Source organism: Canis aureus, chromosome 19 (genome assembly GCF_053574225.1).
Source record: "Canis aureus isolate CA01 chromosome 19, VMU_Caureus_v.1.0, whole genome shotgun sequence".
Classification (NCBI taxonomy): Eukaryota; Metazoa; Chordata; class Mammalia; order Carnivora; family Canidae; genus Canis; species Canis aureus.
Window position 1 is genome coordinate 1075993 of NC_135629.1, and position 22428 is coordinate 1098420.

General features: G+C 38.0%; 1 protein-coding gene across 8 annotated transcripts in view; it reads right to left on the bottom strand.

Moving 5' to 3' along the window:
• Positions 1–50: 50 nt before the first annotated feature.
• Positions 51–22428, bottom strand: part of ZNF197 (zinc finger protein 197) — a 49151-nt gene continuing 26773 nt past the window's right edge. For 6 of the 8 annotated variants that reach the window (XM_077857520.1, XM_077857524.1, XM_077857525.1 and 3 more), the window contains 5 exons: positions 19758–20235; positions 17959–18118; positions 17491–17600; positions 17090–17216; positions 51–5940 (listed from right to left, as the gene is read on the bottom strand). In XM_077857520.1, coding sequence (XP_077713646.1) covers positions 3608–5940; positions 17090–17216; positions 17491–17600; positions 17959–18118; positions 19758–20156 — 3129 coding nt within the window. In that variant the 5' untranslated portion in view covers positions 20157–20235 and the 3' untranslated portion in view covers positions 51–3607. The remainder of the gene's footprint in view (positions 5941–17089; positions 17217–17490; positions 17601–17958; positions 18119–19757; positions 20236–22428) is intronic. The other 2 variants (XM_077857526.1, XM_077857527.1) reach the window with 2 other exon arrangements.

Consider the following 22428-nt stretch of genomic DNA (forward strand, 5'->3'; position numbering starts at 1 on the left):
ATATACTAAAATATTTTTGAAAGTTGTAAACATCAAAACACCATGCGAAATACTTCAAATGCATCCTTTAATAAATATTCTCCAAACGCTATACCACCATTACATATCGGTAAGAAAATGAACAATTCCATAATATCATCTAATATCCGACAATATCAAATCTCCCCAACTGTCCTAAAACATATTTCATAATTTTGTTCTTCCAAATCAGTTTCACACAGTGCACTTGGTTATGGCTTTTTTAGGGTCATATTTTACCTTTTATTTCGAATTTAACAATTCACAGGAAGTTGGAAAGGTAATAATCCTGCCTCCAGTTTCCCTCAACGGGTACAACCTACATAATTATCGCTTAATATAAAAATCAGGAAATTGATACTGGCATATTTGTGTAGACTTCCACTCACACCTACTTCTACCTTTCTCACATATTTGTGTGACCACTACCACAATCAAGATACACAACTGTTCAACATCACAAAGACCTTGATAAGTGCTACCCTCCCTCTCCCTCCTGTCCCCACCCACCACCCCCAAGCTCTGGCAACCACTAACCTTTCATCTCTATATAGTTTTGTCATTTTAGAGTATTATATAGATAGAATCATACATAATACCTTTTGAGGTTGGATTTTTAATCAGCATAATTTTCTTGAAATTCTTCTTTTCATTGGAGCAACGGGTCATTCGTTTTATTGCACAGTAATAAGTATTCATGGTATAGATAAAAAACTATTTTGGCCACCTGTTGAGGCTATTTGGGTTCCTTACAGACGCTTATAAGTGCTATAAACAGTCACATACAGGAGTACAAATACTGGGTCATAACATAGGTGCGTGTTTGGTTTTGTAAGAAACTGCCAAACTTTTTCTCCAGAGTGGCTGTACCATTTAACAGTTCCAGCAACATATAAGATCCAGTTTCTCTGCACCCTTGCCAAGATTTAATATTTTTTTCTTTTAAGCTATTCTGATAGATGTGCTGTGATTTTAAACCCTAGTGGTTAGTGACAGTAAACATCTTGTCATTTATTTGCTATCTATATTTCAGTGAAAAGTCTTTACATGTCTTTTGCTCATTTTCTACTTGAATCTATTATTGTTGAGTTTTGAGATATATAGTCTAGATACAAATCTTGCTGGAATATGATTTACAAGTATTTTCCCCAAGTCTGTAACGTCTTATTACTTTTAAGGTTTTTTTGGTTTTGTTTTGTTTTTGCAGAGCAAGTTATTTTCATTGTGATAAGGTTCAATTTATCATCTTTCCTTTTATGGAGGCTGCTTTTGATATATAAGTTTAAGAGTTCTTGCTTAGTCCTAGCTCTTGACTATATATGTATATATTTATGTATATTTGCCTATGGATATTCCAATTGCATCAGCAGCATTTTTTGAAAAGGCTATCCCTCTTTTACTGAATTGCTCTTGTATCTTTGCCATAAACCAATTGAGCACTTGTGTGAGTCTATTTCTGGATCTTAGTGTCTTATGGCTCTTTAATATTTTTTAAGAACAACCTTCCTCATTCACTTTTTATACCTTTCATTCTGGAAATTTTAATACATATACAAAAGCAGAGATGAATACAATGAACTCCCAATATTCATCCAGTATCAACAATTACCACCCTTCCCTTTTTTCATATTTTTTAAGAATCTAGTGCAGTTTTCTTATACAATATCCCATGTTCTAAACTTGTTTCTCATGGTGTCAATTTATCTTGTTCCTCTGCCTCCTGTATCTCCTGTAAACTGGCAATTAGGTCTACAAAGCTTGAAAAAATTCAGGTTACACTTTTGGCTTATTGCATCATATGAGGAGGCACATAATGTAGGCTGTCTCAGTCTTAGTGATGTTATATTTTAACTGGTTAAGAGGTGAATGCCAGCCTCTCCACTGTTAAAGTACGTCTTTCCCTTTGTAATTACATAATCTGTAGTGATTCTCCTATAGCACAGATATAGAGCATCTCCATATTCATTACCTCATAACAACTTTGTAAGGTATTCTCCCTCCTGTTATACAGATGAGAAAATCAAGGCTCCAAGAAATGAAGGCATCTGTCCAAGCAAAGTAGCAGAAGCTGACTTACACTCAAGTCTTAAGATTTTAAATCTTGGGCCCTTCCAATTTTCACTCTTGTGTACCTTTCAGTCTAATGAGGAACCAGCCCTCAAGGAACTCTGGGGTTGAATTAGTAACATTTATCTACACATCAGTTCACCACTACTATTAGAAACACAATCCTGATACTAAGGCATTTATGATCCAGCTGCAGAATTGGGAGTTTTGAGAATTACAATATAAAATTAGCAACTCAATAATATAGGATGAATGAAGTATCAAATGTACAAAAAGCACAGACTGAATGAATGATTGGTTCAGAGGAATGGGCCTGATCACAGAGGTGGATTCCGAATTGATTTAATCAGAGCTTTAAGACCTTGGTTCCGGGTGAAACTTAGGTAGTAAGTTGAGTACTGGAGAAGAATGTTATTTCTTGAGTACCAAGCTTTCGTATGTAATGGTGAAATGTCGATTAGAACTTTTCAGTAATAGTAGCAGAGATCAACAGCTCGGGATGGGATTAAGGATTTTTTTTTCCCTATGAACAAGGAAAGCAACATAGGACTGTCCTTCCATTTTGATATTCTAGATCTGCTAGGTTTCAAATATTCAGGTTGAAAAATAGTTTTCTTTGGCATCAGTGTTAACAGCTGGACATAATATTGTTTTTCCATAATAAGCCAGTATTTTACCATCAAAACAAACTATGTATATTATTATCTACTAATACCATAAAAATTCTGAAAGCTATATTTAATAGTCTTAGACTATTAAATCCAAAGTTAGCTATCCACCATTCTTTCTCTTACTATAAAAAGGAGTATTTATGAGGTTCCCAGAACCCTAATATTGACATACTGAACAAACATTACATCATGTTCTAGATTCTGACCATATCTTTCACTCAACTTTATTGACAACTAAATTATTTCACAAAATATGTTCACAAATGTCCTTTCACTTAATCCTCAAACCCTTTGAGGTAGGCATTATGTCTACATTTGACTGACAGAGAAATGGAGGCCTTGAGCTGACTTAACAACACATGGCTAGTAAGAGAAAGAGCTAGGCCCTAAACCTAGGTCTTCTAACTCCCAATTTAGTAGTCTTAAGTTGTCCACAAACAGCAGACTCTTGCCCCCTCAACTCCTGTCTGACATATCTCAATCATATGGTCAATAGAGACTTTTTATAGTAGTGACACTATTTTTAAAAGGTATAATATACACATTTTCAGAAACAATGTCCATTTTTAATACAAAGATATTTTGCTATCATTTACATCTACATCATTACATCTCATAAGTTTCTTCAGTCTTCAATTGCTCTAAGGTCCCTTTCCAGAGTCATAATAAATGGTCTGGAATATAGTATAATTTACCTAGAATTTGCTTTATGTTTTTGTAGTCTTGAAAGTCTAGATTAACTTTCACATGCAAGTCATTTGTCTACAAAAGGGTGAATCATGAATTTTTTCCTTGCAAGGACCAAATACACTGTTTGTCTAACAGTTACTTAGATAGGCAGAGATTCTATCTCATTTTACAAATGACATTAGATTTTCTGAATCTGTCTTGGACTCCGTGGCATTTTGGAGCCAAGAGAATTCCTCCACACTACGGACTTCCTGTTGAAGATGAAGGTTTGAAATCTGAGAGAATTCTTTTTCAGACTCTTCACATTCACAGAGTTTTCCATCTGTATGAATTTTCTGATGTACAGTAAGGTTTTTTCTCTGCCTAAAAACTTTACTACAATCATTACACCCATATGGTTTTTCCCCTGTATGGATCCTCTGGTGGCCAACTAAATTCCTCTTAGAAGTAAAAGATTTTCTACACTTCTCACACTCATATGGTTTTTCCCCAGTGTGCATTCTCTGATGCACAACCAGGTTTTTATTCTGACTGAAGTCTTTACCACACTCATTACATTTATAAGGCTTTTCTCCAGTGTGGATTCTTTGATGTACCATAAGATTTCTACTAGAGGTAAGAACTTTTCTACATATATGACATTCATAGGTTTTTTCCCCACTGTGAATTCTTTGATGTTCAATAAGGTTTCTGTTGTAAGTAAAGCCTTTCCCACACTCATTACATGCATAGGGCTTTTCACCAGTGTGGATTCTTTGATGGGCTATAAGGTTTGAGCGGTAACTGAAGACTTTCCCACAGTCACTGCATTTATAAGATTTTTCCCTTGTGTGAATCCTCTGATGTCCAATGAGGCTCTTCTTCAAAATGAAGCATTTACCACATTCATTACACTCATAGGGTTTCTCACCACTGTGGATTCTCTTATGTTCAATGAGGTTTCTGTTAGAACTGAAAGCTCTTCCACACTCACTGCATTCAAAGGGCTTTTCTCCAGTGTGGATTCTCCGATGTACAAGCAGGCTTGAATTATAACTAAAAGCCTTCCCACAATCCTCACATTTGTAGGATTTCTCCTGTGTATGTAGTTTCTGATGAACCATGAAACTTTTGCTCATGATGAAAGTTTTCCCACACTCTCGACATTCATATGGCTTTTCCCCATTGTGTAGTCTCTCGTGGTCAATGAGGTTTCTGTTAGAACCAAAGACCTTACCACAGTCTTTACATTCATAGAGATTCTCTCCAGTATGGAACCTCTGATGTAAAATGAGGCTTTTTTTTAGAATGAAAACTTTCCCACATTCATTACATTCGTAAGGTTTCTCTCCATTGTGGAGTCTCTGGTGGTCAAAAAGGTAAGCACTCTGAGTGAAGGCTTTCCCACATTCAGTACATTTATACGGCTTCTCTCTGCTATGCATCCTCTTATGGTCAATGAGATTTGACTTTGAATTGAAAATCTTCCCACATTTTTTACAACCAAAAGTCTTCTTTTCTGTGTGTACTCTCTGGTGTAAGAGGAGGCTTTTGCTTCGAATGAAAACTTTTCCACATTCTTTACATTTGTATGGGTTCTCTGCACTGTGGAGGCGCTGATGGTCAACAAGGTAAGTGGTCTGAGCAAAGGTTTTTCCACACTCATCACATTTATAGGGTTTTTCCCCAGAGTGGATTCTCTGGTGCAGAATGAGGCTCTTCTTCAGAATGAAAGCTTTCTGACACTTGTTACATTTATAAGGTTCTTCCCCTTTGTGGAGCCTCTGATGGTCAATGAGGTAAGCATTCTGAGAGAAAACTTTCCCACACTCATTACATTTATAAGGTCTCTCCCCAGAATGGCGCCTTAGATGTATAATAAGGCCCGAGTGCCTATAGAAGCCCTTTCCACACTCCTTGCATTTATAAGGCTTCTCCCCAGTGTGAATTCTCTGATGGTTCAGAAGGTAAGCACTTTGAGAGAAGGCTTTCCCACATTCATTACATTTATAAGGTTTCTCCCCAGAATGGTTTCGTAAATGCATTAAAAGGCTTGAGCGCTGAATGAAGCCTTTTCCACATTCCTTACATTTATGAGGTTTCTCACCAGTGTGGATTCGCCGATGGTTTATAAGATGGGAGATTTTATTGAAATGTTTATAACATATATCACATTTATAAAACTTCTTTCCTTCAGTAGCTATTAAACTTTCAGAAAGAGCTGAACCTAAAGTCAAGCTTTCTCCAAATTCCTTCCACTTCTGTCCTCGTTTTTCTGGTAGAGTCCTTTTCTTCTTATCTCGTTCACAGAGAGGAACATTCTTCAGAGTATCTCTTTCCCCTGTTTTAGTTCCCCAATAACTTGCCAAAACTTGCCATTCACACGCTTCCTCAAAATCAAGGGTCTGGGGGACACTTCCTTGAAGTCTTTTGAATGTTCCTTTCTGAGAATCAGCTCTTTGAGAAATGGTTGGCTTTGGTGTCACCTCCTCATTCTCAGTCATGGCCTCCCATTCTGGTAAAAGGAATTAAAAATGCAAATGTTACCACGTAACTGTGTCAGTGAGAATAAGATCTTCATATGACTTTAAAATATTCAAATGAATTGCATTTATATGAATACAAAAAGAAGACACTTTTCATTAAATCAAAGTACAAAGCAGAATACTACACTGACAAGGTTGTAAATATATTAACAGAGAACTCACTTAGACACTTCTAAGCACTTTGTCTCCAAGAAATAGAAAGATGTAAAAAGGTAAATGATGTTGAGTAAACAGATGCAAGGAAGAACCAGAGAGAGAACGTGTGATCATGTGTAGGTGGTTCAGACATGAGGCTCACGATGTTGGACAGAATAGAGAGAATCACTGGGCTTATAAAGAACTCTTTATCTTCTTCATGCTAGGAAGATGGGAACTCTAATGGAGAGAAAATATACCTAAGAACCCTAAAATAATCTTTTATTTTTGAAAGTCAAGGGCATAAACATTTAATTACTTGAAAGCAAGTAACCTATAGGGGAAAAAATCTATTAAAAAGCAACTTAACGTTTAGAATTCATCGGTAACTACGACTATTCCTTTTAAAGTTGAGAAATGGAAAACATCAAGACTGACTTAGATTCAGTTAAATATAAAAATGAAGAGGGATGCCTAGGTGGCTCAGTTGTTTACGTATCTCATTCTTTTTTCTTTTCTTAAAATTTCATTTATTTATTCATGAGAGACACAGAGAGAGAGTCAGAGACACAGGCAGAGGGAGAAGCAGGCTCCCTGCAGGGAGCGCGATGTGGGACTCGATCCCAGGACCCCGGGATCACGCCCTGAGCCAAAGGTAGATGCTCAAGCGCTGAGCTACCCAGGTGTCCCAAGTATCGGATTCTTTTTTTTTGGATTCTTGATTTCAGCCCAGGTCACGATCTCAGGGTTGTGAGACTGAGCCCCATGTTGGGCTCTGCACTTCGCATGGAGTCTGCTTGTCTCTCTCCCTCCCTCTGTTTACTCTCTCTCTAAAATAAATAAGTAAAATTTAAAAAATATATATAAGAAGAAATACAGAATGAAAAACTCAGATATCTTAAAAACATGAACATATCTATAAAATGATGTGGCTGCACTAGTAAATTGCTAGTCCCTTTCTACTCCAACATTCTCAAATATTGTAAAATGTGAAATTACTATTTTTAAAGTATTTTTTTATTTTTATTTATTTTTATTTATTTTTTATTGGTGTTCAATTCACCAACATACAGAATAACACCCAGTGCTCATCCCGTCAAGTGTCCCCCTCAGTGCCCGTCACCCATTCACCCCCACTCCCCACCCTCCTCCCCTTCCACCACCCCTAGTTCATTTCCCAGAGTTAGGAGTCTTTATGTTCTGTCTCCCTTTCTGATATTTCCCACACATTTCTTCTCCCTTCCCTTATATTCCCTTTCACTATTATTTATATTCCCCAAATGAATGAGATCATATAACGTTTGTCCTTCTCCGATTGACTTACTTCACTCAGCATAATAACCTCCAGTTCCATCCACGTTGAAGCAAATGGTTGGTATTTGTCGTTTCTAACGGCTGAGGAATATTCCATTGTATACATAAACCACCTCTTCTTTATCCATTCATCTTTCGATGGACACCGAGGCTCCTTCCACAGTTTGGCTATTGTGGACATTGCTGCTAGAAACATCGGGGTGCAGGTGTCCTGGTGTTTCATTGCATCTGAATCCTTGGGGTAAATCCCCAACAGTGCAATTGCTGGGTCGTAGGGCAGGTCTATTTTTAACTCTTTGAGGAACCTCCACACAGTTTTCCAGAGTGGCTGCACCATTTCACATTCCCACCAACAGTGTAAGAGGGTTCCCTTTTCTCCACATCCTCTCCAACATTTGTGGTTTCCTGCCTTGTTAATTTTCCCCATTCTCACTGGTGTGAGGTGGTATCTCATTGTGGTTTTGATTTGTATTTCCCTGATGGCAAGTGATGCAGAGCATTTTCTCATGTGCGTGTTGGCCATGTCTATGTCTTCCTCTGTGAGATTTCTGTTCATGTCTTTTGCCCATTTCATGATTGGATTGTTTCTTTCTTTGCTGTTGAGTTTAACAAGTTCTTTATAGATCTTGGAAACTAGCCCTTTATCTGATACGTCATTTGCAAATATCTTCTCCCATTCTGCAGGTTGTCTTTGAGTTTTGTTGACTGTATCCTTTGCTGTGCAAAGGGTTTTTATCTTAATGAAGCCCCAATAGTTCATTTTTGCTTTTGTTTCTTTTGCCTTCGTGGATGTATCTTGCAAGGGGTTACTGTGGCCAAGTTCAAAAAGGGTGTTGCCTGTGTTGTCCTCTAGGATTTTGATGGAATCTTGTCTCACATTTAGATCTTTCATCCATTTTGAGTTCATCTTTGTGTATGGTGAAAGAGAGTGGTCTAGTTTCATTCTTCTGAATGTGGATGTCCAATTTTCCCAGCACCATCTATTGAAGAGACTGTCTTTCTTCCAGTGGATAGTCTTTCCTCCTTTATCGAATATTAGTTGACCATAAAGTTCAGGGTCCATTTCTGGATTCTCTATTCTGTTCCATTGTTCTGTGTGTCTGTTTTTGTGCCAGTACCAAACTGTCTTGATGACCACAGCTTTGTAGTACAATCTGAAATCTGGCATTGTGATGCCCCCAGCTATGGTTTTCTTTTTTAAAATTCCCCTGGCTATTAGGGGGTCTTTTCCATCAAAATCCTAGAGGAGAACACAGGCCCCTTTTTGAACTTGGCCACAGTAACCCCTTGCAAGATACATCCACGAAGGCAAAAGAAACCAAAGCAACAAACAATCCAATCATGAAATGGGCAAAAGACATGAACAGAAATCTCACAGAGGAAGACATAGACATGGCCAACACGCACATGAGAAAATGCTCTGCATCACTTGCCATCAGGGAAATACAAGTCAAAACCACAATGAGATACCACCTCACACCAGTGAGAATGGGGAAAATTAACAAGGCAGGAAACCACAAATGCTGGAGAGGATGTGGAGAAAAGGGAACCCTCTTACACTGTTGGTGGGAATGTGAACTGGTGCAGCCACTCTGGAAAACTGTGTGGAGGTTCCTCAAAGAGTTAAAAATAGACCTGCCCTACGACCCAGCAATTGCACTGTTGGGGATTTACCCCAAAGATTCAGATGCAATGAAACGCCGGGATACCTGCACCCCGATGTTTCTAGCAGCAATGTCCACAATAGCCAAACTGTGGAAGGAGTCTCAGTGTCCACTGAAAGATGAATGGATAAAGAAGATGTGGTTTATGTATACAATGGAATATTACTCAGCCATTAGAAACGACAAATACCCACCATTTGCTTCCATGTGGATGGAACTGGAGGTTATTATGCTGAGTTAAGTAAGTCAATCGGAGAAGGACAAACAGTGTATGTTCTCATTCATTTGGGGGAATATAAATAATAGTGAAAGGGAATATAAGGGAAGGGAGAAGAAATGTGTGGGAAATATCAGAAAGGGAGACAGAACATAAAGACTCCTAACTCTGGGAAACGAACTAGGGGTGGTGGAGGGGAGGAGGGCGGGGGGTGGGGGCGAATGGGTGACGGGCACTGAGGGGGCACTTGATGGGATGAGCACTGGGTGTTATTCTGTATGTTGGTAAATTGAACACCAATAAAAAATAAATTTATTATTTTTAAAAAAACTGCTAGAATTAAGTAAGTAGAGCAAGGATGCAGGACACAAGATCAATGAACAAAAAATAGTGGCATTTCTACACAATAGCACTAAAAATCCTAAAAGGAAATTAAGAAATAACAGCATAAAAAAAGAGTAAAAGACTTGGGAATAAATGTTAAAAAGAAGTACAAAACTTATACTCTGAAAACGATGAAACATTTTGAATGAAGTTAAAGACTAAATAAAAGAAAATGTATCCCAGGTTCATGGACTGGAAGATTTAAAAATTGTTAATATGGCAATGATCCCCACACTAATCTACAAATTCAGTGCAATCCCTATCATAAGTTCACTGGCTTCTCCACAGAAATTGACAAACTAATCCTAAAATTGAGATGGAAACTTAACAAGGCTAGAATAGTTAAAACATACTGAAAAAGAAGAACACAATTGAAGGGCTCACCTTTCCTGATTTTATTTTCTTTCATTTTTTAAAAAGATTTTAATTTATTTATTCATGAAGACATGGAAAGGGAGAGGCAGAGACACAGGCAGATGGAGAAGCAGGCTCCATGCAGGGAGCCCGATGTGGGACTCGATCCCGGATCCCTGGATCACGCCTCGAGCCAAAAGCAGACACTCAACTGCTGAGCCACCCAGGCCTAACCCTTCCTGATTTTAAAATGTACTTCAAAGCAACAGTAATAACACAGGGTGAAAAAAAAAAATGACAGGGTGCCACTGACATTAAGGATAGACATATAATCAAAGGAACAGAATTGAGAGTCCAGAAATAAGCCTTCACATTTATGGTTAATTAATTTTCAAAAGGGCACCAAAACAATTCAATGGAGGGAAAATTGTGTTGAGATAGTGGAATGGTGCTGAGACACAGAAAGAATGAAGGTGAATCTTTACTTACACCACATACAAAAATGAATCAAGATGGATCAAAATACTTAACCTGAGAACTGAAACTATAAAACTCTTAGAAGAAAACAGACATAAACCTCCATGACCTTGAATTAGGCAATAGTTTTTTAAAATAAGTCAATCAGAGAAAAACAATTATATAGTATTTCACTCATATGCAGAATATAAAAAACAGTGCAAAGGATCATAAGGGAAGGGAAAGAAAACTAAATGGGAAGAAATCAGAGAGAGAAATCATGAGACACCCTTAACTTTGGGAAACAAACTGAGGATTACTGAAGGGGAGGTAGGCGGGGGCTGGGGTTACTGGGTGATGAGCAGTAGGTATTATACACAACTGATAAATTATTAATACTTTTGAAACAGATTGAATTGAAATTCAAAAAATACATAAGGCAAAAAATGATATATATTAGTGACTTTCTCTTCTTAAAATGAGTTACAAAAATATATATAACATCATATATGTAAAAAATATACATAATTATATGTACATCCACACACAAAAAATGAATTTTTAAAGGCCTAAAAATGTCAAGGGAAAGTGAAATGAGACATATCTTCCAATAATATTTTATATTTTACAGAGAATGTAATCATGTGTTAATTGTGTAATTAATAACTAAAAAAGAAGCTTGTAAATAAATCTTACTTTTCTATAAAAAAGAAATTAATCAAAATTATTAAGTTTTGTGGTTCAAAGCATTTCACTGTGAGAGTGAAAAGACACACGCAGAATGGGAGAAAATACATGAAAGTCTCATATTTGTATCTAAAATACATCAACTCCCACTACTCAACAATAAAAAGACAACCCAATTAAAATATAGGCAAAGAATCTGGAAAAACATTTCTTCAAAGATATACAGTCAATAAGCACATGAAAAGTTGCATAACATCTTCAGCCATCAGGGAAATGCAAATGAAAACCACAATGATACCTTCTTAGACCCACTAGGATGGCTATAAAGAGTATTAATAAATGCTGGGAAAGACCTAGAGAAACTGGACAGTACTTGGGTGCCTCAGTCCGTTAAGCATCTGCTTTTGGATCAGGTCATGATCCTGGAGTCCCAGGTTCAAGCACCACATCTGGCTGAATGGGAAGTCTGCTTCTCCCTCTGATCCTCCTCTTTCTTTCTTGTGCTCTCTCTCTCTCAAATAAATATTTAAAAAAGAAAGAGCTGGAGAAATTGGAACCCTTATACATACACTACTGGTGAGAGTGCAAAATAATGCAGCAACTTTGGAACAGTCTGCCAATTCCTTATATGATTAAACAAAGAGTTACCCAGTGTTTTATACGGATGGATGTTCCTGTTATTTGTCCAACATAACCAGTCATCTAGACCTGCGTATAGGCAGGCAGGCTAATGAGTGTTGTGAGATTCATGCTGTGTGAATAACCTTGGGAGCCTTGTTACTTAATATATATTATCTGGCGTCTAGGTCAGAACTGGCCCTTCTGGATTCCAAAAGTTATAAATCTTATTTCATATTCCCTCCTGCTCTAGGGAGGCTGGCCCCCAGGAATGTAACCTGGGAGGGGACAGACACACAGCCCAGGCTCCTTGAAAATATAAAAAGATGGTAACATAGAAATGCAGCTTACTCCAAACTGCACATAAGCAAAAAAATGTTTAACATAAAACTCCATGGGATGCCTGGGTGATTCAGCAGTTGAGCACCTGTCTTCGGCTCAGAGTGTGATCCTGGAGTCCGGGATGAAGTCCTACATCGGACTCCCTGCGAGGAGCCTGCTTCTCCCTCTGCTTGTGTTTCTGCCTCTCTCTCTCAATGTGGGTCTCTCATGAATAAATAAATAAAATCATTTAAAAAAATAATAACATCAAATCCCATCATTTGCCCTTTAACCATGGCCCTTATGGGGATGGTCAGTTGGAAGTTTGACCTGAAGGGAGGATGCTCTGCCCAAGCCTCTCAATATGGAAGCCAAGCTGTCTCCATGGGGCTTCCCAAGCTAATGAGGTTGTATGTTTTAAGTACCCAATGGGATGTAATTCTGTCTTGTTTTCATTTACTGCTTATTATTGCTCTCCTTTCCTTTTCTGTTTCAATAATAATAATAATAATAAAGTTTTATTTCCTTTTAGAAACCAAAACATAACTGTCGTGAATCTTTTCACAGAAGACCCAGCTACTCCACTCCTTGGTATATATCCAAGAGAAATGAAACCATAAAACCACACAAAAACTTCTGTACAATTATTCACAGCAGCGTTATTTCTATAGCTCAAAGGTGGAAACATTTTTAAATGTCCATCAATTGATGAATCAATAAAATGTGATATATACACACAAGAAAGTATTCAGCATTAAAAGGAATAAAGTATTAATACATGCTACAACATGGATGAACCTTGACAACATTGTGCTAAGTAAAAGCAGTCACAAAAGACCACATACTGTATGATTTCATTTATGTAAAATGTCTATAGAATATACAGATCTAGATAGCAGATTAGTGGTTGCCTAGGGCTGGGTTGGAGGTGTAGCTGGGTGAAATGAATGTGATTGCTATACAGTACAAGGCTTCTTTTTGGGGGAAATGAACTATTCTAAAATTAATCATGGTGATAGTCACAGAGCTCTGTGTATACACTAACAAACCACTACACTGTAACCTTTAAATGGGTGATTTATAAAGTACATGAATTAAATCTCAATAAAACTGTTATTAAAATAGAAAGTCAGCCCTCTGTAAATCTTTCCCTTAGTCACCCACCACTGCCCCGAATCTCCCAATCTCCCAATCCTTCTACCATCCCAAGCTCCTATGGGTTCCCACAGTTGTGTACCATGTATTATATATATCATTTGTCACACTGTATTGTAACGATTAGTATAAATGTCTACCACTCCAACTTGAATGTTTGAAGGCAGGAACTAAGATTAACTTATGGGAAGTACTCAATATTTCTCGAATTTCCTTCAAATTCTATTCCAATCTCTTAAATAAACATATATAAATCTTTTACACACTGAAACACTGTGTGCAAGCCAGCTGAGAATTCTGCTTTTCTCCAAATAGTTTATCAATGCATGGAAATTGAGAATAGAGAATTGTCATATTTGATAGTGTCATAGTATATGACAGTATACTCCAGGTCAAACACCATAGATTGCTTAGTACTTTATCTTGGGGAATTTGGTCGGCCCCAACTTTTAACCGTTATAAATGTTTTTCTGGTACTATCCCTAGGCATATTATTTACTTCCCTCTTTCTGAAACATTTACTTAAGGTGTCCTCCTCAAATGAAAACCACTAGGTCAAAGGGCATAAGCACCTAGGTACCAACTTACTAAAGTCCCAACAACACTGCAGTTGAAGCATATCTTATTTATTAAAGTTGATTCAAACTTGTCTTTCCTTAAACAGCTAGACTATATAAGCAATTCCATTTTCTTCTTTTCCTTTTTTTTTTTTTGGTTCAACTCTTAGACCCATCTAGACTTTATTCTGGTTTACAGCATGAGTTATATGGATACATGATGAGGGTTTATCATAAAATTCACTAATTTATTCATCAAACCTACTTCTAAATTCTTAGAAAAGATGGATTACTAAGTAAATAGCATTACAACTACTAAAAGCCACTTGGGTTAAAAAATAAACAAACTGGATTTGTATGTCATTCTATATATGAAAATAAATTTTATTTTATTTTATTTTAAAATTTTTTTTAAATTTATTTATTTATTTATTTATTTATTATAGTCACACAGAGAGAGAGAGAGGCAGAGACACAGGCAGAGGGAGAAGCAGGCTCCATGCACTGGGAGCCCGACGTGGGACTCGATCCCAGGTCTCCAGGATCGCGCCCTGGGCCAAAGGCGGGCGCCAAACCGCTGCGCCACCCAGGGATCCCCGAAAATAAATTTTAGATGGACTAAAGCTTCAATGTAAAATTGAAACAATGAAAATATCTGAAAAAAATACAAGTGATTAAAAAAAATAATAATCTTGGGCAGCCTGGGTGGCTCAGCGGTTTAGTGTTGCCTTCAGCCCAGGGCATGATCCTGGAGACCTGGGATCAAGTCCCACGTCAGGCTCCCTGCATGGAGCCTGCTTCTCCTTCCGCCTATGTCTCTGCTTTTCTCTCTCTCTCTCTCTCTGTCTCTCATGAGTAAATAAATAAAATCTTTAAAATAATAATAATTATTATTTTACTAGGGTGCCTCAGTGGCTCAGTCGGTTAAGCATCTGACTCTAGATTTTGGCTTGGTAATGATCTCAGGGTCATGGGATCAAGCCCTGTACCAGGCTCTGTGCTCACTGTGGAGTCTGCTTGAGATCCTCTCTCTTGGGACGCCTGGGTGACTCAGTGGTCAAGCACCTGCCTTCGGCGCAGAGCGTGATCCTGGGGTCCTGGGATCGAGTCTCGCATCAGGCTCCCTGCATGGAGCCTGCTTCTCCCTCTGCCTGTGTCTCTGCCTCTCTCGCTGTGTCTCTCATGAATAAATAATCAAAATCTTTAAAAACAATAAAAAATAAAAAGAGATTCTCTCTCTCTGCCCCTCCCCCTGCCGCTTGGACACTTTCCTGCTAAATAAAATCTTAACAATAAATGAATAATTAAAAATAATTTTACTGAAAAGAACCACAAAAGACCATAAAGTAAAATACTGCTAAGTTTAATACTACATAAAAAATTTCCTAAGGCTTAAAAATAACAATTCATAAATAACATTGAAATGCAAACAAATGGGAAAAACATATGCAATACTTGACAAAGGCTTGGCAGCTCTCATAAATAAAATTAATATGCAGAAAGGATATGAGTAAGAGTGAAATGACCAATAAACGTGAAAAGATTCTGACCACACTAATAATCAATGAAATGAAAAACAAATAATAGTATTTGCCACCTACCTAGCAGAGATTTAAAACACTAACCAAATCATAAGCATATATAAGGGAAATGGGCTTCCTTTTGCTCTGTTTATGGGAAAGTAAGTTAGTTGGTACATCACTGGGAGAAAGCAGTTTGGTAACGTGTTAAAATATAAAATCTGCAGAATGTTTGGCCCATTATCAGCACATCTGAGATAGTAAGAGATATTTTCTCATTAAGTATAAAAATATACAATATAAATTACTGTAGGTGATAAAATAATAAGGTTGCAACATACCAAAAAAATAATATTTTCATATATGTGCACCCTAGTCAATTAGAAAACTTCAGAAAATACTCCAATTCATGGGACACTTGGGTGGCTCAGCAGTTAAACATCTGCCTTCGGCTCAGAGCATGATCCTGGAGTTCTGGGGATTGAGTCCCACATCGGGCTCCCTGCAGGAAGCCTGCTTCTCCCTCTGCCCATATCTCTGCCTACCCCCTACCCTGTGTCTCTCGTGAATAAATAAAATCTTTAAAAAAAAAAGAAAGAAAATATTCCAATTCCAAAGATTCAACATAACCTGAAATATGCAAAATCCAGATGAAGACAATTTAAAAATAGGCCTGAAATATGAAAATAGCGCAGAACAAATGGAAAGGCATGTAATGTTTTTGAATAGAAATTCAGTATCAGATTAAAACACACACACACACACACACACACACACACAAAAAGAAATTCAGTATCATAAAGCTGTCAACGTAAAGCATGATAGACAATGGAATACTATATAGCTACATAAACTGATGCTATGAATCTGTATTTCAGTCCAAATCAGATCAGTGCATTAGTTGATTCCTTAATTTTTAATGTATATTTGTCCAAACAAAATCTTACCTTTTTCTTCAAAGTCTAATAACACAAAGATACCTCCTTTATGGCCTTTCCTAACGTCAGGAATGCTACTGGTTGCTTTGTCCTCTTCATTTCCATCTCAAAAGGTTTATCACATTCTTATACTAATTATGTTACTCTGCCTTATTTATTCTTTCTATACTCATCAACCAAACCATGATAAGCTACTTAGGGGCAGACTCACATAATTTCCACAGCTGTCACCACATGAGAGATGTTTTCATGTTTGTTGCAAGCACAAATGGCTACTAAATACTTTTAAGTGTTCTGACTTTATTACTAGTCATAAAAATCTACCAGAAAATAAAGATATTACAACTTAAAAAAATCATATCAGCAGCAATTTAAAACAATGGGACTACACAGTACCAATAAAGACAGAAGAAAAGGAGTGTTCTTATGTACCTCTCCATGAGGACAGAGATCACCAAGGAAAGCAATTTGGCAGTATGACAGAAGAACCTTCTTAAAACAATTCAAACACTTAGGCCTAGTAACTCTGCTTCTAATAAAAATAATGAGAAATAAAGACTTTAGGTACAGAGAAAGATGATTATTACAGAAATTATCCAGAATAAGGAAATGGCTGAATTACGGCACAATTATGTAGCCAACAAAAAGAAACTCATACAGGAAAAACTTGTGTGGGTTTAAGTTATATTTTCTTCTAATATTCTATGTTTTCCAAAACAAGTATATACTAATTTCATAGTCAGAAAACAAAGGCTGATGAATTAAAGGTAAGAATTGATGGGAAGAAAGAGTCCTTACCTAGGGAGGTCACATTTCCATAATTCTCCAACATCACATCCCAGTACAAGGCCCTCTGAATCGGGCCCAGACACTCCCATTCCTCTGAAGTGAAGCATACAGACACCTCCTCAAACATCACCAACTCCTGAAATAATAGGTATGTGTGAGATTATCTATGTCCAGGAGCTCCCCTAGCAAAAAGTTCCTTTCACATTCCTGGCAAAAGGACACATTATGAGGCCATGAAGTGAGCAAGGGCTATCAAGGAGACCCCACATAAAGTCTACCTTCCAATTGCATGGACTGTGATAGAGACAGGAACTAACTGGGCCCCAAACACTAGGATGACAGAGGATACCTAAGCCACAGTCTGGTAGTACAGGGAGGGCCTTAGGAATGAAAGAGAATGCAAATCTTACCTGGGGCTGGGCTGTTAGGAGCATGAGGGCCATTAACTGATTTCTTGGGTTCTCTTCCTGGGAAAGGGCAGAAGCTTCAGGGGCAGGAGAATCTGAGGAAGGAGAAAAAGCTGCATGTGAAATTACTGCTGTTCCTGACCACTACTCCAAGTATTGTTTCTTCTACAAACAGGGAATTCAGAAAGACCCAGAACTTCCAGAACTAGACAATGGTGGCCATAAAATGACTTACAAACCTTTTTCTGAGTGACCCCCAGGTACAGTACTGGAATAATAGAAGATTAGCAGTAAGAATGGATAAAAGGTCACAGGAATCCAGGAAAGGACAGACAGGGGAACAACAGAAAGAATTTGGTACCATAAGGGTTTCATATACAAGACAGGAAGAGAGGAAGAAACTAACTGTGAGTAGGAGGATGAGCCATAATAAAGACCCTGACAAAGTCCAAAGCCAGGATCGCTAAGTACCATGTTGAGCATCCTGGAGACTGAACACGAGTGAGTCAGTAAAAGGATTTTGGCAAATTTCAGTTGTTATGTGGCTGCCAGTGGGTACATGAAGAACTGCAGTTCCTGAAGTGCTCATCCCCTCCTGAAGAATGTCCCGGTCCTGAACAAGAACTGGAACCTGGGAATAAGCAAAACAAAATAAATAAGCTGACTCTTCTTGTACTTACAGAAAATAGACTCACCTGACAACTATGGACCTCTTTCTGCCCACAATCAAGAACTGTGAGATAAGAGACCCACCTCAAGTATGGAACATCAAAACAGCAATAAAGCTTTGCCTTGACAACAATGGAGCTGGCCCTGTAGCCCATTCATGGCACTGGTGGCCTTTCCCACTGAAACTGAACAAAATGATGGAAACAGAAGCCAGACCTGGGTGTGGGCTAAGGAGGGAAAGGGAAATTACAGTAATAATTAAGAGTATAGATTTTAGCCTCAGACCTGGTTTTAGATCAGACTTGGGTTCAATATACTCTTCTACTTATCTACCTCTTTATTATTCCTTCCTGCTTCAACAGAAGGAATACCAGAGTCTAGACACATGTTTGCTACTAGCTAAATGTCGGACATAAGGCAATCCAGCCTCCATTTATCTATCTCTCAAATAAGGATGGATTAGAGCTTTGTGAGGAACTATATAGCTCTAAAATTCTTCATTTTGAGGATGCCTGGGGGGCTCAGCAGCTGAGCATCTGCTGTCAGCTCAGGTTATGATCCTGGGGTCCTGGGATTGAGTTCCACATCGGGCTTCCTGCAGGAAGCCTGATTCTCCCTCTGCCTGTGTCTCTGCCTCTCTTTCTGAGTATCTCATGAATAAATAAAATCTCTTATAAATAAATAAAATTCATTTTTATGATTAAAATAAACAAGCTCATCCTTGGTGCCTCTCCTAAGTTTGTTTCAGACTTCTTACATATAACGTTTCTAGTGGACTACAAACTGACAGAAAGAGATCTCATACACACACTGAGAAATATATTAAGATCCCAATTTAATGGTCAAGGATATAAAATCTTTCTAAAATTAAGTATCTCAACCCAATTCCTTGGCCCATGTGTGCCCCTAACAGGGGCACACATGGGGAGGTCCTGCCAGATTTAGAGAGCTTTAGTCCTGTTTTCTCACTGCCTTTTATAATCAAGGCTTACCTCGTCACTCCTAACAGACTTATACAAATAATACATATGCTCCTGTTTAGGGGAACACTTATTTTTTTTTTTAGGGGAACACTTAGAAACATTATGTTCTTCAGGTTTTTTTTTTTTTTTAAAGATTTTATTTTATTATTTATTCATGATAGTCACAGAGAGAGAGAGAGAGAGAGAGAGAGGCAGAGACACAGGCAGAGGGAGAAGCAGGCTCCATGCACCGGGAGCCCGATGTGGGATTCGATCCCGGGTCTCCAGGATCGCGCCCTGGGCCAAAGGCAGGCGCCAAACCGCTGCGCCACCCAGGGATCCCTGTTCTTTAGGTTATTGAACCAAACTCAGCATTAGCAAGCATCACCAGATGAACAAAGTGCAGTCAATGCCTTTTTGCTAATTCTGAATTAGGAACAAGACACCAATCATAAATCCATTTCTCTGCAGATATTCTATGATCTGAAATAGCTCGTGAACCTGCTGTAATAAGCATTAGGGTTGCTAATGTGCTACTAATTATTTATGAAAATTATAGGATCAGCCTCCAGCCCAGCTCACCCTGCCTTAATTCTCTCCTTCCTTCCATCCCAAATCTCTCCCCTCCCCCTTTCTCACTTTTAATGCTGGTCCATCAAGGTCTTTCTGTAGCTCCTCTACCAAAGCCACGGCCTCCTCACAGCTCCCAGGGCGATGGATCTGCACCCAGGTCCGAATCTCCCCAGGAAGGATGCTCAGGAACTGCTCCAGGACCAGCAGCTCCAGGATCTGGGCCTTGGTACGTGCTTCTGGCCTCAGCCAACGACGACAGAGCTCCCGAAGCCGGCTCAGTGCTTCCTGGGGTCCAGATGTCTCATGATAACGTAACTGTCTAAAGTGCAGGTGGGAGGTCTCCCAAACAGAGGAGCTGCTTCCTTGGAAGCTGGTTCCCCATTTCCAGGTATCATCCTTCCCTTTAACAAGACCCTCTTGTCTCAGAGCACTGTGGGCCCAATTTTCTCTTGTCATTGCTGTCATTTAAGAAAGACTTCTCTCCAGGCCCTCTCAATCCTTGCTTGACTTCTTCCTTAAAGCTTGGAGAACATTATCTAGAAGACTTCAAGAAATCATTCATAAAGTTAACCCAAAGCAATAAATAACCAAGATTTCCAGACCCCAGTCAGTTTCCAGTGATGAAGAGAACCTCCCTAAATGCAAGGTTCTAGGTTTTAGGTATTGCCTACTCTGACAGAAGCCCCTGCCCAAAGCTCTAAGGACACAGATGCTCATGTTACCCAGATCACTGCTGTAACCAGACATGAAATCCCGTTAGTCTTTATTCACAGTGTCTCCTCCACATAATTATAATAAATCTTTTAACTACCACTCTAACAACAGGCATCCAGGCTTCTCCTGTGCAACCCTGAACAAGTTACTTCACTTTTGAGTCTCAGTTTCTTAACCTGCAGAACAGGGGTAATAATAAGTCCTATCTTACTGCCTTGTGAAAGAACTGGATATCTATATACAAGCTTTGAACAGTGCTTAGTATATGCACTCAAAGGTTAATTATCTTTCTATAACTCTTTTCCATGTTCTGTATGGTCAACAAGTAAGGTCTTAATCCTGATACACGAGACAAAACCCTAACACCCTCTCAATTGACAAAGAAAGGTTGAACTAAGTTAGCTTGAATATACATACTTTGAATTCTCTGAAAATTGTTCTTTATGTTAATCAAAATATTTAGATAAATTTAGGGCAGCCCGGGTGGCTCAGTGGTTTAGCGCTGGCTTCAGCACAGGGAGTGATCCCGGAGTTCTGGGATTGAGTCCCATGTCGGGCTCTCTGCATGGAGCCTGCTTCTCTCCCTCTGCCTGTGTCTCTGTCTCTTTCTCTCTCTCATGAATAAAAAATAAAAATTAAAAAAAATTAGATAAATTTGACTTTTAATATATAAAACTTAGGCTTGTGGCTCTCTAAAATCTTTTTTAGGAATAATATTTATTTTTCTAATTACAAAACATAAAATTAATAAAATCAGGAAAAACATACAAAACCAGAGAATAATCATTACTATTGTTCTGTACTATGTTCTGATCATTTTGGATCACAAGATAGATTGGAACCAATAGTACAGCTCTGTACCTTGACATGTTGTCTTTTAACTGTAATATTATATAGTCTTCATCACTATTTTAAGAGCATATGAGCCCATTCATTACTTAGGTAGTCCCTTGTTATTAGATATTTAAATTATTTATAATTTCCTCCTATTATATAAATTAGGCCACAATGACTATCTTTGCTAATGAATTTTTGGTTACATCTCCATCTCTGCTTATTTTTTCAGGAAAAATTCCCAGAAAAAAAAAAAATTGTTGGGCTGGAAGGTACAAATAGTTATTTTATTTTATTTTATTTTATTTTATTTTATTTTATTTTATTTTATTTTATTTTATTTTTTTAGATTTATTTATTTATTTATTCATGAGAGAGACAGAAAGGCAGAGACACTGGCAGAGGGAGAAGCAGGTTCTGTGCAGGGAGCCCGACATGGGACTTGATTCCGGGTCTCCGGGATCAGGGTCCGGGTTGAAAGTGGCGCCAAACCGCTGAGCCACCCAGGCTGCCCCATGGAAGGTACAAATAGTTTTAACCTTTTGAGATTATAACAGTTATGTCACTGTCCATGACATATGAAAGCACCTTCACTAATTTAACACTTGGACTTTTCCGGAGCAATGTTTATAGCTAGTAGAGGAGGCAGAAATGTAAACACAATTTCAATATAATATACAAATAAAATTAATAGGTCATACAAGCACAGTAAGAATTCATAGAAGGTTATTTTGGATTAGACTCTAAAGAAAAATAAAAAGACCATTGGGCTATTAGGCAAGCCATTTCAGGACGAAAGAACTGTATTTTCAAAAGTATGGGAATGACAGCACACACAGCTCTATTAGAAATGTGCTTTAAAAAAAAAAAAAAAGGAAGAAAAAAAAAGAGAGAAAGAGAAAGAAAAAAGCTCTGTAAACCAGAGAAAGGAAGTAAACTCTGGAGGTAAGGCCATAGGAGTAGAGTCAAGAGATAAACAGAAGTCAAATTCTAAAAGCTCTCAAGAGGCAGTGGAAGAGGGTGGTCAGGTACTGTTTGTGATAAGCAACCAGTAAAGAGATTTTATTTTATATTTGTCCTTGTTATGTTTTTAAGCAGGTAATATTAGTTCGAAGTTTAAAATTGGGATGCAAAAAAAAAAAAATTGGGATGCGGGGTGGCTCAGTCGGTTGGTTAAGCATCTGCCTTC